Source organism: Pangasianodon hypophthalmus, chromosome 3, assembly GCF_027358585.1.
Source record: "Pangasianodon hypophthalmus isolate fPanHyp1 chromosome 3, fPanHyp1.pri, whole genome shotgun sequence".
NCBI lineage: Eukaryota > Metazoa > Chordata > Actinopteri > Siluriformes > Pangasiidae > Pangasianodon > Pangasianodon hypophthalmus.
This window is the reverse complement of record NC_069712.1, coordinates 6,041,980-6,060,877: the sequence shown is the minus strand read 5'-3', so window position 1 is coordinate 6,060,877 and position 18,898 is coordinate 6,041,980. Positions and strand designations below refer to the sequence as shown.

Sequence of the window (18,898 nt, the reverse complement as noted above, 5' to 3'; positions counted from 1 at the left end):
CAATAGAGATAGCTAATACTAGCTGCATAATTTAATTCTGTAGCCAGTCAAGTAAATATGCCAAATTTTAACGTTATATTGGCTAATAAGATGTGTTAGAGAAACAGCGAACCTGATAATGGCTGTGACATCTTGAACTTTTCACACACTAATGAACTCCTTTTGACCAAGAATTCAATATTGCTGAGGTATAACCAAAATTACAACACGTCAGTATTCATTTTAATTTTAATTTACGTCATAGCAAATCAAGAGGGGGAAAATAATGCAAAATACAGAGGGAAAATGACAGGAATTATCATGTATTTTAAATAAAAAACAAAAATCAAACACAATGAATGTATAATGCAATACATTTTAAATCTACATGGACCAGTTAAATAACATATCATCATCATCATCAGTAAATCCCTTTGTGATTCTAGTGCTAGCACGTAATCCAGTTTAATTAAAAAGTAAAATCACCTACATTTATTAATTAATGCCTTACTAAAACTGAAACCCTTTAATCCTATATTGCATGTAGGCATACTACACTATAATAGCAAAGGACTCAGGAAACATCTTACCTTGCCTGATATTACCCAGTAATCTAAGAACTAACTTGTATTTTAAATTTGCAGCATAAAAGTGTAAATTAAGATTATCATTCTGATTTTAAAGATTAATGCCACAGATTGTGGATTATAGGCAAAACAGTTTCTTTAACAAGCTTAGCATAAATGATATCTGTGCACATAATTTAATGCTATTGAATTAATAACAGACCCTTAAATCACCAAATCTAAGATTAATACCCTCAGAGTTTAGACTCAGGTTAAACACACTTAGCGTATTAAGCAGGTAAGATTTTCTTCCTGTTACACATTGATTTAGAATTAGATAGAAAAATAAAGTTTATGATTAATGTGTATTTCATTTGCTACTTACTCTAGGTAAAAGCACTACTGGTATTATGTAGGCCTTAATATGTCAATCTGATTCGAATTCAGATCATGAATTGGTAAAGGAAGACTCCTACATTCAGCCAAAGGAAGACTGGCAGAAACAAGCAACATTCTACACCAGTAGTGCTGCTTTTGCTGGTAGGACGAGGTGTGGATGTTGTAGTTGTGGTGGTGGTGGTGGTGGTGTTAGTTGCTGTTAGAGGGGGTGCAGTGCTGGTGCTTGGTGCTGTAGCTCTTACAGATTTAAAGCAGGTGGCAACATTTCCCACTGCATCCACAGCAACCAGCTCCAGGTCTGAGGAACAGCAAGAAGAGTTGTAGATGACCACAGTGACATTCACGCCTGTGTCACTGAGCACAGTGGTGGTGCTGAGGTTGCCGTTTCCCTGGAGGACTCTCACACTCTGAATGCCTGTTCCATTTCCATCAGTCACGTTGGCAGTGAGGTACCATGAGGAGAAGCTGCAGTTGCCTGAACAGTTAGCATTTATGCTAACTGCCTCACACAAGGGAGGAGTAATATCTGTTCTCTTAAAGAAGCAGAAAAACAGATTAGTTCCTGCACAATTTGCCTTTAATAGCTTGGCTGTAACGACTATAATGTGTGGCAGCCTGTGAAAACCCTTCAGATGGTGAAATGTTGACGTTTACATGTATCTCAGCCACAAGTAAACAGTTAGCATTTTAAAGTCTGGATACCAACAAAGATGAAAATGGAGGAAATTCCTATTTAAGATTTCATTCTGATTGTGGTGCAGGAGCATCAGCTGGTTTCCAGTATTACAAACTAAATTGATTAGGATTATGTCTGTTTCGAAATGGGATGCATACATTCAACAACTTGATCAAATCAACATTTACTGTGTGAGGAAATCAGATCTAGCTAACATGGTTTTAGACTTCTTTAAACCATCTCTAATCCCTAAACCATTCATCTTACTCAGAGGAACAATACAAGGATGTCCACTGTCACGTTACTTTTTGCATTATTCATAGAGCCACTCGTTAGAGCAATCAGATAAAATAAAAACATTACAGGACTACAGAGTGTTAGGTCTACTCATGCCACGAACTCCACTTCCCAACCTACACACAGCCTACAAACATGGCCGCCACAGACTTCAATTCCCAGAACACTCACACATTGACATGTTCACTCTCACCTTCATTTTAATCACACACACCTGCATCCCATTCACGGCACAATCCCAGCCACAGTACGTAAGGACTTTCCTTTCACTCCCTCTTTGCAAAGTATACACTCCATTTCTTGTGTTTATTAAGCTGCCCAGCCTGTTTATCTCTCTGCTAGTGTTTCTGTTCTTGACCCAGTTTTGATTAGTGTTTTTTGATATTGTCTTGCCTCTGATATTCTGTTTGTTGATCATGTGACCTTTGCCTATCTTCTGGTTCTGACTATTGCCTAACGGTTTGGATTTGTCTGCCTCGATCTCAATAAACTCCTCTACCTGCATTTGCGTCTGTCTGCCCGTTCCTCACGTGACACAGAGTAACTCACACTGTCATAAAATAAGCCTTTATGCAGATGATATATTATTATATATAACAAATCTATCAACACCCCTTCTGCCAGTCCATGATTTGAGAAACAGGTACAGTAATGTGTCTGGTTACTCAATTAACTGGTCCAAATCAGAATTCTACTGCTGTCTGAGCTGCACTGGAGTGCTGGGGCTGGGCATCTACCGTTCAAACCAACCGCCTCATCCATTTAATATCTAGGAATCCACATATCTTCAAAAATTCAAGATCTCTTTAAACTTAATTTGACACCTCTACTGCAATTGATAAAAGAAGATCTGTTCAGATGGAACAAATTACCTTTATCCATGATAGGACGAATGTCCACGCTCAAAATGAAGATACTTCCAAAAATTAATTCTCTTTTTTCAATGATTCCCCTCCTACACTGTCTACCCACCCCAAAACTTGTTCTTCTCTCTCAACTTGGCTGTAAGCTCTTTCTAATGGAAAAAAAAAAAAATGATGAATCACACTGACAAGTCTTCAGAAATCAAAATCCCTCTGGAGACTCAACGTTCCAAATTTTTTAAACTTTTTCCTCTCTGACCAACTACAGTACATTCGATCAAGGACAAGTAACACAAACACTACATGGTTAGACACTGAACAGACAATAGCCCAAAATTTGCCTTTGAAAGATTTACCATTTATAGATAATTTCATTAAAACCCATCCCTGTTAGTAAAGCAACACTATTTATACGACTCTGACCACATGGTGGAAAGCAAACAAAATATTGAAAAGTAATCACACACCTTCCACCCTAACCCCACTATGGCACAATCCTATGTTCCAGATCAACAAATAAAAAACATAATATTTGAGACATGGAAAGAGAGAGGAGGAGTTTGGAACACCAATTCAGTGATAGCTTGTTCATGACCTTTGACCAGTTACAAGAGAAATATAACTTACCACGCCAGTGTATTTTTTCTCAATACCTTCAAATGAAAGGAGTCATGAAAGAAAAATATTAATTCCAGCACTTTCATTGTAATTTCCCTGAGCTCCATGAGAAACGAGAAAAATAACATCACAAGTATATAAACTCCTATTAGATAATGACAAATCAACATCCTTCCCTATAGACAAATAGTTATTGGATCTCAACCTGGAGAACACAGTAATAAATTGGCAAACCATATCCGACAATATATTCTCTATGTCTTGCAATACTACGACTCAGTGAATACATTATAAGATTTTACACAAGTCACAGTTCACCACACTTAAATTATACTGCATTGGTTTAAGCAAAGGCAACAAATGTAAACCTTGCACTAATTCCATAGAAGATTACTTTCCTGCTCTCTGGTCATGTCCATACATACAGTCCTTCTGGTCGGAGGTCCTGACCAGGAAGTCTGCGATCCTCCGCATCAGCATCCCACACCGCCCCTCCATCACAATACTGGGTGATCGATCATCATTCAAATACACCACCATTACCAACCATTTGTACTAACATCATTAACAATTGCCAAAAAGGTCGTATTACTCAAGTGGAAGGACAGAAGTAAAATATCCTCCCTGTACTGCCTTAATCTCTTAACAGAACATTCAACATTAGAAAAACTCACAGCAGCCATTAAAAACCAGAACAAATCATATGTAGACACTTTGTCCCCAATGCTGACATACATGGGAGCTGATACCTCCTAGTAACAATGAACCGCTGACATAATGTTATTACATATACTGTACATATATATATGAAATTGTGAAATTTCATATACTGAAATTGTGAATTGGTGAAATTGTGTCCTATCCTGACGCTCCCTTACCTTAAACTGTTGTATACTGTGACCTATATTTCTTTTTCTTTTTTATGTTAATTGTCTTTATTATTTGACTTGCCTTGCTGTTTTATCCTCTTCTTGGCCTGTCTAACCCCTGTCCCCATTACACATTAAATAAATAAATAAATAAATAAATAAATAAACTGACAACTCTGTAACAACATTGTGACACTAATGTTGTAATGCACTATAACACATAAGTATAGTATCTGCATTGTAAGTTATCATGTATTATTAAACATGGCTTTGTTTATGAAATTTGAAGTGTCAAAGTATGTTATAGACAGAAAAGCCTTTTCATCTTTCTTGGCTGTTTGCCAGAACCATAGTAACATCTGACAGGTTTTCCCAGATTGCCACAAAATTAGGACATAAATATCAGAGTAGCAGTGGTATTGAGGTTTAATGTTATGACTTTGAAGCTTTGAAATCTCAAATGTCCTTCTATTTAACAACTGAATTTAAGTGTTGATAATTCCTGTGACAGCATCCTGGAATGTTTAATGTAATGTGAGTAATTACCGGAGCAATAACAGCAAGACGCAGCACAGCGTAGTTCGAGTCGCTTCCATCAGGTGCGTCAGCCTGGATCGTCACAGTGACGTCAGTTCCGGAGGAAGTATTTTCAGGAACAGTCAGAGTTACTGTACCATTCGCACTGCCCCCACTCTCGAGAGTTAAGGATTTGTTAAAGAGAGTGTCAAAATTGCGATCATTGCTGACTCTGATATTAAAGCTTCCTCCAGAGCCATTGGTTGCCACTGTGAAAGGCAGAGTGAGTTGTTTTCCTGGTTCCGCTGTTCCAACAGGTTCAGTCTAAGGGTAAGTAAAAAGAAAGTAAATATATTTTTTCAATAAAAATCTTTAAATGCCATTATAATCAGTCTTTGCAAACTTTGACTGCACATGAACAGTTTTCATGTGCAGTAAATAATGTGAACCAAAAGGAATGCTGGACGCCATTATACTCTGTGCTTAATAAACAGAATTCAAGAACCTTTTAGAATGGACACATTGACTCTTAGGGTGAGTATCAAGAAAATACACCGTTCCTCCTCAAAATGAGAAACTGTAAAAACCAGTATATATCAATTTTTGTGAACCACGATTGAATTTGATTATTTGCTGGATGGAAATTGCTACGCTGATCTCATAGTCCTTTGCAAATGTTGATTAATTAGCTTACATTATTATTATTATTATTATTATTATTATTATTAGTAGTAGTAGTAGTAGTAGTAGTAGTAGTAGTTTAAGAATATTTTTTTAATTTAAACTTACAGTAACGGTCACAGTTGATGCCTGGAATTGAGTTGGTGACTGTCTCTGAAAGGTGTTATCTGAAGATCTAGAGGAACCGATCTGTCCAACTACACGAACAGTAAACTCTCCTGCTGGGATGGTGTTGAAGGTCACCAAGTACTGCCCACTTGCTACGTCTTCTAGTGTCCCATTTAAAGAGTTTGAACTTGAGGCTTCGACCAGAGACAACTCTGTAAGCTTCACACTGCTGCCACCAATCATGGTCACCAACACCGTGACATTGGTTTCTGAATTAAGGAAAAATAGATTAGAAATATAATCAAAGTTTTTGCTCACAACCAAATTGTTATTATTACGATTATGGAGAGTTGTTCATTTACTTGTTGTAGGCCTGCTGTTTAATACAGCATAGCTTGGATGAGGCCCCTGGGAAAGTTCTACAAAGTCAGAGAGGAAGCTAACCTCACTTTGACCTGGATAGAAAAAGAAAGTAAATTACTCACACTGAACATTTTCATAACCATTAACATAATTTTATTTCCATAATTTATTTATTTAGGAAAGAGCTACAAAGAGAACTCATTTTACCAACAACTTTGATGGTGTAGGGCTGTGTTGAGTTTATACTGAAGTGCCACAGTCCAGTCTGCTCCGAGATGTTTGGTTGCACTGTATGGAAGTTACCAACTCTCTGAATAAGCCCCAACTCACCATTTAGTTCAGTGCTGCTCTGTGAGACTCCTGGGTTAGACAATAGAGAGCATCATTATAAAAGCTTAGCATAGTATTGTGTAATATTGACCTTGCATTAGTTTCTGGGTGTTGTGGTATCTCAGAATGTGATTTTGAGTTAACATAACAATCTACACACCTGATGGACTAGTCAACAAGTAATTTGGAGAGTTGCCTGTGATGTAAATTGTCAGGTTTTGCACAGAAGAATCCACAAAAACTGAGAAGTTTTCAGCTTTGGCTGGGTTTCTTATGGCCTGAAAAAGAGTGACCTGAAGAAGCAGAAACATGAGCGTTACTCATTATATAATATAATATGATACTCATACGACTGTGCTGAGACAATTCCAGCATGTGTGCTGAATTTTACTGATAACATTACAATCCAAAGTTTAATCATAAACCAAACATAAGCATTCAAGGAACAAGCAACATTGCTTATCTTATTGCAGGGCTTGGCAAATACCAAAATAGGATATAGAATTTATATTCTGTAGTTTTGTCCAGTCTTATCCATAAAGAGTATCTGAGGCTGCAGGTTTTTGTTCTTACCAAACCAGAGCGTTTTTCTCAATTGCTTTGGCCCAATTCTCAAATGATAAATAATATTTTCAAAGCAACATGTGTAAATGTCTACACCACTGGTCACTTGTTCACAACAGATTTGAATCTATGCAAATGAATAAGGACAATTGTCTACAATTCGCACAATTACTAAATGTATATGTCTTGCTGATCAAAAATGTACATGTGTTGCTTCTCAGTGAAATAGTCATACTCTCCAAAACATATATGTATTCTTTCATTGTGTAAGTAACCACATGCACTATAGTACATTCAGGTGTCAAAATCTATCAGGCATATATATTTCATAAATATCACTGATATGGAATTTTTGTAGTATAATTTTTGTAAGTGAAATCCCTCACACCCTTGTGTTCATGGATGAGGCTGGGTTGAATCAGGCAACGTACGTGGCTGAAATGTCATACGCCACTGAGCCACAGTAAATGTACAATATAACAATGTGAGCTGCAATATCTGAGAGTGGTGTGAGTACACATATTCCCAATATTGGCCCAGACAACACCCAATACTGTTGGGTGGCCAGAAAGACAGGAGAGACAGGACTTCCAGTAATCCAGTAAATGTAATCACTCATCAGGTGTGGCTCCTGCTTAGTTTCCTGAACAGAAACCTGCAGCAACACCTGCCCTTTGCAGATAAGATTGGACACCCCTGCTGTAGTTGTTTGACTTAATTACTAAAGTAGGCAGAGTGAGGAGGACCAGTGGCTGGAATGATTTGTGCATGTTTTGGGAAGCTTATGCCAAAGAAAGGCCAACTACAATAAGTAAAAGCAGTTTTTTTCTTCTTTTAGTCATCTTCAGTAACATCCAGCCCTCTTCACAGTTGCAGTGGATCTAGAGCCTTATGAGGCAGCAATACACCCTAAATGGGATGCCAGTCCAAGTGATGCTTACAGTGCAACTGAAATGTAGCTGCTTGAGCCATATTTGTTTATATCATTTCTTTAATTACCAGTGTAGATCTGGAGGTAACTGCAATAATGTCAGTAGCCTGGGCCAGGGTTACTTTGGTGACCTCAATAGCCTGGCCCCCAGAGGCCTGAGCCAGGTCGTGGTAGACCTGGTTAAGTGGATTGAAAAGCCGAGTAGAGAATTGCTGTTGGCCATCTATAGCCCCAGCACTCCTTCTGCGACGCCAAGAACCAATGGCATTAGTTAGCATGAAGTTTACCTTCAGATTGGGAAAGGAAGAAGATTTTATCAGTGTTTGGCCCACATTATCTAGTCTTTATTTATATGTGTATAAATATATGATCAGTATTAATCAATAAGTGATCGGTATGGGTTAATTCATTAATTTTTTTTTTTGAAAAATTCTAAATAACGGTATCAGTAGTTAGTTGTGTGTATATGAACATTTGCATGCACTCACCTTAGACTTTGTAATCTCAATCAGTGCTTTCACAGTGCTTTTCAACCATGCATCTTTTGCATCAGCATCAGTGAAAACAAAAACCTCAGTCTGTGGTGGAGATCCAGTGAGGGCGAGCTGGAACACAACTTGTACTTAGTTAAGACTGTCTAAATAAAACAGGTATTAGACTACAGAGATTAGCCCTGCTGCCGCTAGCAAGTCAGCCATTAGCGTGTCTCCACCACTACGGGACTCTGTAATCTGTTTCTTACAGTTCGTTTGGATATTGAGTTCCCTGTTTGTGAGTAAAGACTGGGAACCTGCTATTGTTTATCTGCCTGTTGCTTTGTCCTTTGCATCAACTCTGCCGCCATTGACTGTGTGTAAACTGTTGTGCTCATTAAAGATTCTTAAAGTTGTATCTCTGTCTACATTCTCCGACTTTCTGACATAATCTGAGATGTCGTTGGGCTGGAAATTTTGCTGAAACCTGTCAACCCTGGTTAATATTACATTTAACACAGCTGAAGGTATATTTTAGATTTTACTTTTTACCTTAATCAACTTAAAAAGGTCAACTTTTAAAAAACATGTCTTTGTTAATATCTTTTTAGAATCAAAATTACTTTTTTATTTGAAACGCTAAAAAGATTTTTTTATTCTGACAAATATATAATACAAAAAAACAAGGAATCGTTAATGACATTAAGAAGCTTATTTTAACAACATGACATTTAAAGAACACCCAACAACAGATTACTGTTTTATTGTATCATACCTGGAGTGCTGAGAGACACATTTCAGGAGCATCTCCTCCACCAGTAGCTGTAAGTGCACTGAGATGCTGTTTAAACACATTAGGATCAGTTGTTCTTATAAGTGGGCCATAATCTGAAAGAATGTGTAAGAACAGAGGAACTATTTATTTATTTATCTATTTATTTATCTATTTATCTATCTATCTATCTTTGTTTATTGTTTGAACAGTATTATGCTTTCTCTTCATGATTTTAGCCCTGCTTATACAAAAGCATAGTATCTAATGTTTTTCTTTATACCATGGGCACAGAAAATACTTGTTCCTGATTGCCAGTAAAAATGTTTGAGACCAGAAATTTACCTTAATAAAAAACACAGAGAAATTACTTTCCTATTTTCATTTTCATTCATTTGTAAGTAAGAAAAATGACAACACTCAGTACATAAATGATAACACTCAGTACATAAAGCAACACTGAACACAATGCTATTTTTAACCTTCATGTTTTCGTTGTTCTGTGATATCAGAAATTCTACGTCAGATGTTTTTTTTTTTCTTTTTTTCTTTTTTGCATATACTACAGAGCTCCTTAAATTCTGGAATCTGATTGGTCAGAAAGTGTTGATTAATTAATTTTTTAACAGCAGTTCTGATAGTAGTTCAGGCTACAAGGCAAATCACAGGTTTATATTAATTAATTAATTATATTATTGTACTCGATCTAATATGTTATCATTTAAATAGATACAGTAAATGACCAAAAGTATGCGGACACCTGACCATCATAGCCATATGTGCTTGCTGAACGTGCCATTCCAAAGTTGGGCCGTCCTTTGCTGCGGTAAGCCTCCACTCTTCTGGAAAGATTTTTGCTAGATTTTGGAGCATGGCTGTGGGGATTTGTTTTCATTCAGCCACAAGAGCATTAGTGAGGTCAGGCACTGATATTGGGTAAGGAGCCCTGGGGTGCAGTCGGTGTTCCAGTTCATCCCAACAGTGTTCAGTGGGGTTGAGGTCAGGGCTCTGTGCAGGACACTTGGTTTCTTTCACTCCAACCTTGGCAAACCATGTCTTCATGCAGCTTGCTTTGTGTACAGGGGCATTGTCATGCTGGAACAGGTTTGGGTCCTTTAGTTCCAGTGAAGGGAAACTGTAATGCTACAGCATACAAAGACATGTTGTACAACATACAATTGTGTCCTTCCAACTATGCGGCAACAGTTTGGGGAAGAACTACATACGGATGTGAAGATCAGGTGTCTACGTACTTTTGGCCATATAGTGTAGATTAACCTATTTACCACAGATGTCTAATATGGTTTTCTGTAAGGAGATGTTTATTTAGAATTTATGGAAGGAAGGAAGTCTTTTCAGTTCCTCAGTAACATGACGAGCTATATTTTTTCTTATTAACTTTGTGAAAGCGGAAAAAAGAGGGGATGACTGTTTATAGCTGATACAATATAAGTGATAACAGGAACTCACTTGTTTAATGGAGATTCCACAACATTAACTATAACTACGTAACTATAAATTGATGCATTGATGCAGTGTAAGAGAAACATGATTATACATACAGTTGTAGTGTGCAAAGTAAGAATTTTGTCAGCACAATTATCTATTCCCTGTTCATATTACATTAAAGTCTTGAATCTTACCTATGCATCCAGTATGGTATGTACACCATATTGTAGTAATATAGCAGACTAGTTAGTATGAATATTTTATAAACAACAGCACTCCAAGAATCAAATTTACCAGGGTCATTAAATGGCACGAGGATGTATTCTGAAGGTTGAGCTGCTGTGCCTGTTTTATTGTCAATGATGGATGAAGTGACTCTTCTGACTTCGGCAATGTCATCAGACATGCTGCCAGTGGTGTCGATAACGAAACACAGCACTGAAGTCTGGCTGAGTCCCATTAGTCTGGTGAATGAAAAACCAAGAGGAGTGATGCACATAACTGTACTGAGCAGATAAACCTGGGTTTTCTACTAAAGACTAGGCAGAGGAAATAACTACGAATATGTAATATAAACCCTGACATCTTTAACACTATTCTTGAGGAATCATCAAAGTATTGCTGTGAATAACAGGTGGCAAGATTGAAGCCAGAAAACTACACAACGAGGCAAATGGACATGGCACACCTACTTAAGTAAGCAAGTACATAGTACATACTAAATATGTGTGTTTTTATTTATATCATTGCTTAAATCCTATTTTATACTATTTCTCAGATACCTAAGAAACTCAGAATCTCCAACTGCTGCTCTTATGTCCTGCAGTAGTTCTCTGGTAGCAGCAGTGGCCACTGATGCTGCCAGGTTATGCAGATAACCGTGACTGGAGTCTGAAGAATCCTTATTTATGCCACCTTGCCCCCAACTTGATAGATCAAATGTTCCTCCATGACTGCATTTTCCTTAAGATGAAATGAAATTTTGAAAATACAAAAGATTTCATATGTTTTCATTGTGGTTGAAAATTAAGCAGAATTTAAACAGAAGACAAATGGAAAAGAAATATGAATAAAACAACCATCAGACATTTTTCTGTATCTTCATCTCTAACAAATTACCTTAAACTATTTACCAAATTACCTTTTGGTTTGGACAAGCCAAAGTATCCTGATGTTAGTTGCTGCTGTGCGATGACCGCATCCAGGATGTTTCCTACGCAGACGTCACCATTACAAATCCCGCATGTTTTGGAATCTGGCAAAACAGATAGGAAATGTATGTTGTATGAAATCAGACTTCTCTGTTTTATGTTCAATACAACGTGGTCTGCTTATATATTCTGTGTTGCACAACCTAGATTATTTTCCACTCACTGGGCCTGTATGCCTTTATTTGTCACATATACAGTATATTACTGTACAGCGAAATTGTTTTCTTTGCATATCCCAACTTGTTAGTCGGTTGGTGTCAGAGAGCAGGGTTAGCCATGATACAGCATGATGATGCTATACTGAATCATTACACAACCCTCTAATTCTTAAGTCCTGCCCATCGCAGGGTGTAAGAATGTGCAGGACCTGATCAGGCTGTCAGCAAGAACAGTGCATCTGCAACTACAAATAATTTGCAGTCCTTAAACCCTTAAGTCCTTAAAATTATATAACATTTGAGAGGTCACTAGTGTTATGACCTTACTAGCCCCTAGATCTCGACCCAGTTGAAAAGCTGTGAGAGATTTTGGTGTGGTATGTTAAACAGGGCTCTCTACCACCATAATCAAAACACCAACCAAGGAAAAGTCTTTTAGAAGAATGATGTTCGTCATTCCTGTATAGTTCCAAAGACTTGGAGAATCTCTGCCAATGAGCAATGAAGCTGTTCTTGTGATTTGTAATAAACCGACATGTTACTAAGATACCAAGTTGTTTTAGCTTTACTTTGTCAACCGTCTGTGATTTACAGTATAGGTACATAGACAGACAAACCTACTAAAAACTGGAGTTGTTTAGTGGAGCATTTCATGGTTGACCAAAGTAGATTAGTATGTGTCCTACTGAAAAATCCAGCTTACTCTGACCAGCTACCAGCTGCCATAACACAGCCTAAGCTGGTGGAGCTGGTAGACCATCTTTGCTAGCTGCTAGGTTATTTCCCAGCCTGGTAGGTTATTTTTCTCCTATAGTGAGAAACATGATTAACCAGTCAGGGTTGTGCATTTTTCCATTTCTATTTGAAATACAGACAGGTCCACTCTGAGCTCACAGCAGATAGAAGTTTATCCAAGAGAAAAACAAGCATAGATCTAGAATTCTACTATTTCTAACACCTCATTTTAATCATGTTCAGTGGATCTGTATTGGAAAAGTATTTAAGATTGGTTGATGCCTTAAGAGGGCCTTGATTGATTTCATTACACATTTTTGCATTCACTACTGCTACTACTTTCTGTCATCCACTCAGAGTGCATAAGCTTGTTGCAATTGTTGATAGATATACAAATGTATAACTATATAAATATATAAGTGTACAAATGATCTCCTCCTCAAAAATTAATTCCTAGCTACACTGCTGAGCCGGTAGATGATCAGGCCAACCTGGATTCTTCAGCAAGGTGTATTTTCTTTTTCACTAAGAATAACTTCTTATCTTTTCAAATGTATATTATGCAATAGCACACACAAATTAAAACTGAATGTACTGTACATTCAACAGAAAAACCTGTAACCACACCAACAGAGAAACACCCACACAGTAATCATTTACCTGCTATGTTGCTGATTGGGGTGTCTGGTTTAATCAGGTTGGCATAAGGTTCTGTCTTTCCCAGTTCAATCCAGTTACTGTGACTGTAGAAATCCTTCGAGAAAGACACAAACCAGGGTCAGAATTACAAAATGATCACTGCAAATTCTATTAGGCTGTTACTTATTTATTGTGCCCTAAACTTTCCTATGAAGCATTCTGCTTAATGTCTCTTTAAACTAGGTAGTCTCTTTAGCTATTATAGCAATGTAGTGTAACATCTTTAAATTTATTTAAAAATATGCTATATAGTATCTTCACCTCAATTATTAGCAATACTGCTATTCTACAGTAGCATGGTGACATACCTGCAAAGTGTGTAGGATTTTACCGAGTGCCTCTCGGGCAGCTTGATACCTCTGCTTATTGACACTGTCTTTGACAGTACCAAGTCCTTTAGTAATAAGATCCCGTCCAGACAAAAACTCCTCGTTGTCAAAATGGTAACGTCCGCTAAAAAAATGCCAAAAGTCGACCCAGGCATTGTGATGATTTATCTTATTAATGCTGCTTTGAAAATCTTTGGCTGAATCAGAAGAGTGACAAGCTTCTGCTACTGACTCTACTGTCAGTGGGTCTGGCTGCAATAAGAAAGGCACACAAAGTCTAACTTAAAAATACATTTTTAATAGAAATAAACGTATATTTCAATAAATATAAAAAGTTTTATTAACCAGAATGAAACTTCCTCCTTCCTGGAGTGCTCGCGATCTGCAGATATCGGCCGTTGTCTGTAAAATTGCATCACGAGTTATGTCCTGATGCGTCTTGGGTTTTGACCACGAAGGTATAAAGGCCAGAGTCTGACTTGCCATGAGGATCATTATAAGATTCGGATAGATCAAAGTCTTGATGAGCAGATTTGTGAAAATCATCATCAGCACTGTGAAGAGAAAAACTTGCCATAAATAACCTCTAAAACAGACTTTATATCATTCTTTTACATGCTTTCTATATATTTTTGTCTACACTTCTCAATTAAATATATTAAGAAGCATTATAAGCATTATAATCATAAATCATTGTTGTATACATCATACCTTAAATCTTTAGTCTCTAGATGACTTTAGTGGATCTATGCCCTGTAGTAGTTAAAATTCCTTTGTGCTTTTATGAGTGTCAAAAGAGCGTATGAAAGCCACTCCCATGACCAAACAGAACATACCTAGCATTATGATAACATCTTTTGCTTTAATTTCATGCAGAAATGTGTGATGGTCTGCAATCTACAGACTTCCTTGAACTGAAATAGGTTTCTCTTTTGTATGTGTCTCAACCACAAGTAATATTAAAGTGTTCCCCCCAAAGGAGATAAGAAAGAAAATTGCATTTAAAAATATTCATAGATTTAGAAATAAAAGACATTAATGACACTAAGAACACTTTAAAGTCTTTCCAAATGGATAATTTACAAATGCACAAACAACCAAAACTGCAAGTACATCCATCACTGGGCGAACAGGTAAATACACCAGCAGAGAAATACCTGCAGAACCACACCCTGTTCATTTACTCACTGATCCCTAAACATTAAATCTTGTGTTTTCTTACTACCTAGCACCGAATGCCCTGTTAAACAATTTCATTTCTTTAGAAGAATTTTAAATAATCCATTATAACTCAATTATTAGCAATAACTCTATTCTACGGTAACATGACATAACATTATTCACTTGGCCCATTTTTTAAATACATTAATTGAAAATATTTTAATTTCAATCAGAAATGTGTGAAATATGATTCTGCAAATTACAGGTTTTCCTGAACTAAAAATTGTTCACTTTTTGCATGTAGAAGTAAATTTCTAGCATTTTAAAATCTGGCATTATAAAGAATTACCCCAAAAAGTAAAAATGGAGAAATTAAAGATTCAGTGGAACCACCACACTGACTGCATAAATCTATGTGTATCTTTATAGCAGACATTACCTAAGGTAAAAGACACTTGCGCAGTTTAAACACAAGCCTTAACATCATCATCTCTTCACTCAACTGATTTCTATTTACACTTGCAACTTCCAATTGATTTTCCATCAGTTGGTGTTTTGATAATGGTGGTGGAGACACCTGTCTAACATGTTTCTCCAAAACCTCCCAAAGGTGTGCAATAGGGTTGCAATTCAGTGTGTATCTTACTTAGATGAGACAAACTTGTGAATTAAGATTTACTTGCATTTTAAATTGTGCTATGAAATCTCACCTTGCTCTTGCACTGAACCACATGACTATTGAAAAAATTGCATAGATGTGCTAGTGCGTAGTCCTCCCACGAGCTAATGGTGTGTTCATGGTGCCTTGTAAATGGTAATGTGCAAATTGTAATAACATCATGTCCTGCATTGGGACGATTGATGTGTAAAGTGGAAAAAAAAAAAACATGGACATCTCCATGAAAGTGTGTATGTTGTTTGCTCTGTCATGGCATGTAAAGCTCATAAACAGCTACTTTAACTGCACTTTTACAGTTACAGGCCTGAGTGGCTATTGGCACTTTTCCACTAAAGTGAACTTTTAGGACAGCTGCTACAGCATAAGCAATAACAGGAACTAAGTTGTTTCGTGGACGTTTCACAACATTCAGCGTAACTATAAAAAGTGTCATGTGTCGTTCTTTAGTAAGTTTACCTTGTAATATTTGGCAAATTGTTGTGGGATAAAAGGAATAACACTCCAGGATGTAGGTAAATAATCAACCTTTGGGGGTAATAGTACTCCGTCGTTGATTATTTTCCTATAGCAGCACACCACGAAGTGCATTTTATTTCCTTATTTCATACAACAAGTATCAATTTAACTCCTAAGAAGCAGCTTGAACAAGATAACCTTGTTGCTGTTACCTGTTTACCTTCTCAAAACGGTGATTAGTATGGTCAATGTTATAGATTTAACCAAGTATTGTGTCTGTATATTAACAAGTATTGTGTCTGTATATTAACAAGTATTGTGTCTGTATATTAACAGGTATTGTGTCTGTATATTAACTGGTCTAAAGCCATGCATTATTTTTGCTCCTCATAAGTACTTTATTTGGAAAAACCATGATATTCTTTATAAAAATAAATCTTTATTCTTGAATAACTGGTTTAATAATAATATCTTATTAGTTACCCAATTATTCAATTGACAAGGATTTCTTCTTAAATATTCTGACTTTTTATCCATATATAATATCCCAGTTACCCCAAAATAATTTTCTGTGGTCATAGATGCTATCCCTCAGGATGTTATTTATGCCTTTGCGAAGAACCAGTGAAACATCCACTCAGATCTGTAATTTAGATCCACTTACAGTTTTTCTTGATCGATTTGACACATTTCTCCAAACCCAGGTCACTGCTCTCAAGCAATTAACACAGCCATCTGAACACTTTGCAATTCTCCTTAATAGATTGTAAGCTTTTGTCAGTTTCATACTTTACAAATTACTGGCATAATTTTCGCAAACCACTGTGTACAAAATTTTTCAAACTTTGCGCAGTAATTCGTATAGTCAACCAGAATTTTAATATATCAGGAAAAAAGCAATTGCAGCTTTTTTTTTTATTGGTTTAACACATTTATGTACCATTTTTCCAAACACAACAAAGAAAACTCTGTTATTTCTTAAATTCTCAGTTGCACATGGTATGTTCTCACTTAGTGCCAAATCGATATCTGCTGAGTTATTAATACACACAACACAGGAAATTAAAATTTCCTAATTGTTTACACTGCTATCACAACAACTATAAAAGGGGAAAAGAAAACAAAGACAAAGAATAACCATGAGAACAAGAACAAGAATGAGAAGGGGAAAAGAGAGAAGTAAGAGGTGGTGGAGAGGGTAGAGGACAGGTATTAATGAAAGGGAGAGGAAGAGTGGAAGAGGTAGAAAGAGATGAAGGGAGAGGAGTAGAGGTTGTCGGAAGAGGAGAAGGAGCAAGAAGAGTTGAGGGTGTAGGAAGAGTAGGAAGGGAAGAGTAGAAGGAGAAGAGATGGGTAGAGTGGAGGGCAATGGTGTAGTGGAAAGAGCAAGAGAAGAAAATGTAAGAAGACTTGAACAGAGAAGAAGGGGACAACAGGGTGGAAGAGGAGGGAGGACAGGTAGAAGGATAGGGTACAGACTGATTTCAAATGAAATGAGAGCCATCCTAATTGACCATGTAATAAATCATGGTCTCTTCTTGAGAGAAGCTGAGCAGAGAGTTCAGCCCAACATAAACAGATCCACAGCGGCATCAATTATCTGCACATTTCAGAGGGAAAGCCGGTAAGTAACTATGTCATTCTACTTCTATACTGTACTTAGAGTCTAGTAGTCTAGTTCTAGTTCCCTACTGTAAATGTTCCTACTTGTCCAAACATTTTAGAGAATGGAAGTTTGAGAACATGCAGGTGGACAAACAAGACTCTTTTCGGTTGAACAAGTGGTCCACAATAACGGCATCTACCTCAAAGAAATTCAGCAAAGAATAATACAGGACAATCAATGATTCCATAATATTCACCAGTGCAGTCTTGCCACAATTGAGTGCGTTGTAAGGAGAAATGCCGTCCAGTATCCTTTGAGAGGAACACTATTAGAGTGTAGGAGTTGCGATTCCAGTTTATAAGCCACACAATTACGTCACATTTACTAGCTTTGCAATATGTGTTTACACTACATGTGCTGTAATTGTAATTGTAACACACTTGAACAAACTGGAATCACAACTCCTACACTCTCATTGTGTTCCTCTCAAAGGATAATTCGTATACCTGCTTTTATATATATATATATATATATATATATATATATATATATATATATATATATATATATATATACACACACACATAATATATATATATATATATATATATATATATATATATATATATATATATATATATATATATATATTAGGTTTTTTTTTATTATTATTTTTTATTATTTTTTATTTTAGTTTTTTTATTTAAGATCATGTTTAGGTGGCTGTGTTAATTGTTTTGAAATCAGTTACATTAATTTGGAGAAATGTGTAAAAGAAAGCTCAAGAAAAAATTTTAATACTGTATGAGGGAAATTGTGCTTCATTTCTCTTCCCTTTGCCCAAAAGAGAAATTTTCAAAGAGAAATTACAACCCCTGGCAAAAATTATGGAATCACCACACTTAGAGCCTTTTTACTTTATAGCAAACAAACAAATCACAGATATGACACAAAAAAGGTTTTGTTCAATAGCTTAACATTTTGGCTTTGTGAAACATACAGCAAAAAAATTCAGTGACATTTTTTTTATAATGGCATGTCATCTTCCAAATCAAGTAGAGGAAAAAAGTATGGAATCACTCAATGTTGAGGAAAAAATTATGGAATCATCTTTTAATTTCCATTTCTAAAACAAATACCGGGACACGTTTAAACATGCTAATTAGTCAGCAGTTAAAAGGGAGTGCTTACACACCTTAACGAGCTGTTGGACTTGACTAATTGAAAGGAAACATGGCTCCAACGAGAGAGATGTCAATTGAAACATTGGAAGGGATTATAAAACTCCTTCAACAAGGAATTTCAACATGGAGTGTGGCCAAAGAAGTTGGTTGCTCCCAGTCAGCTGTGTCTAAAATTTGGGGCAAATATAAACTTAATGGGAAGGTTATAAAAAGAAAACATACAGGC

The 18,898-nt window shown here is 36.5% G+C and overlaps 1 protein-coding gene across 2 annotated transcripts; it reads right to left on the bottom strand.

Annotated features, from left to right (window-relative positions):
• Positions 1-286: 286 nt before the first annotated feature.
• LOC113542482 (von Willebrand factor A domain-containing protein 7) lies at positions 287-17,801 on the bottom strand. 2 transcript variants are annotated; one of them, XM_026940064.3, is made up of 16 exons: positions 17,745-17,801; positions 13,932-14,140; positions 13,566-13,838; positions 13,219-13,312; positions 11,596-11,709; positions 11,237-11,417; positions 10,749-10,918; positions 9,009-9,121; positions 8,249-8,365; positions 7,829-8,047; positions 6,426-6,558; positions 6,143-6,295; positions 5,935-6,027; positions 5,573-5,841; positions 4,814-5,107; positions 287-1,477 (listed from the first exon to the last, which is right to left on the bottom strand). In XM_026940064.3, the coding sequence occupies exons 2-16, from the start codon at positions 14,133-14,135 to the stop codon at positions 989-991; spliced, it is 2,916 nt and encodes a 971-aa protein (XP_026795865.3). In that variant the 5' UTR covers positions 14,136-14,140; positions 17,745-17,801; the 3' UTR covers positions 287-988. The 2 variants fall into 2 exon arrangements, with proteins under 2 accessions (XP_026795865.3, XP_026795857.3); XM_026940056.3 differs by lacking the exon at positions 17,745-17,801 and adding an exon at positions 14,298-14,381.
• Between the last annotated feature and the right edge of the window lie 1,097 nt (positions 17,802-18,898).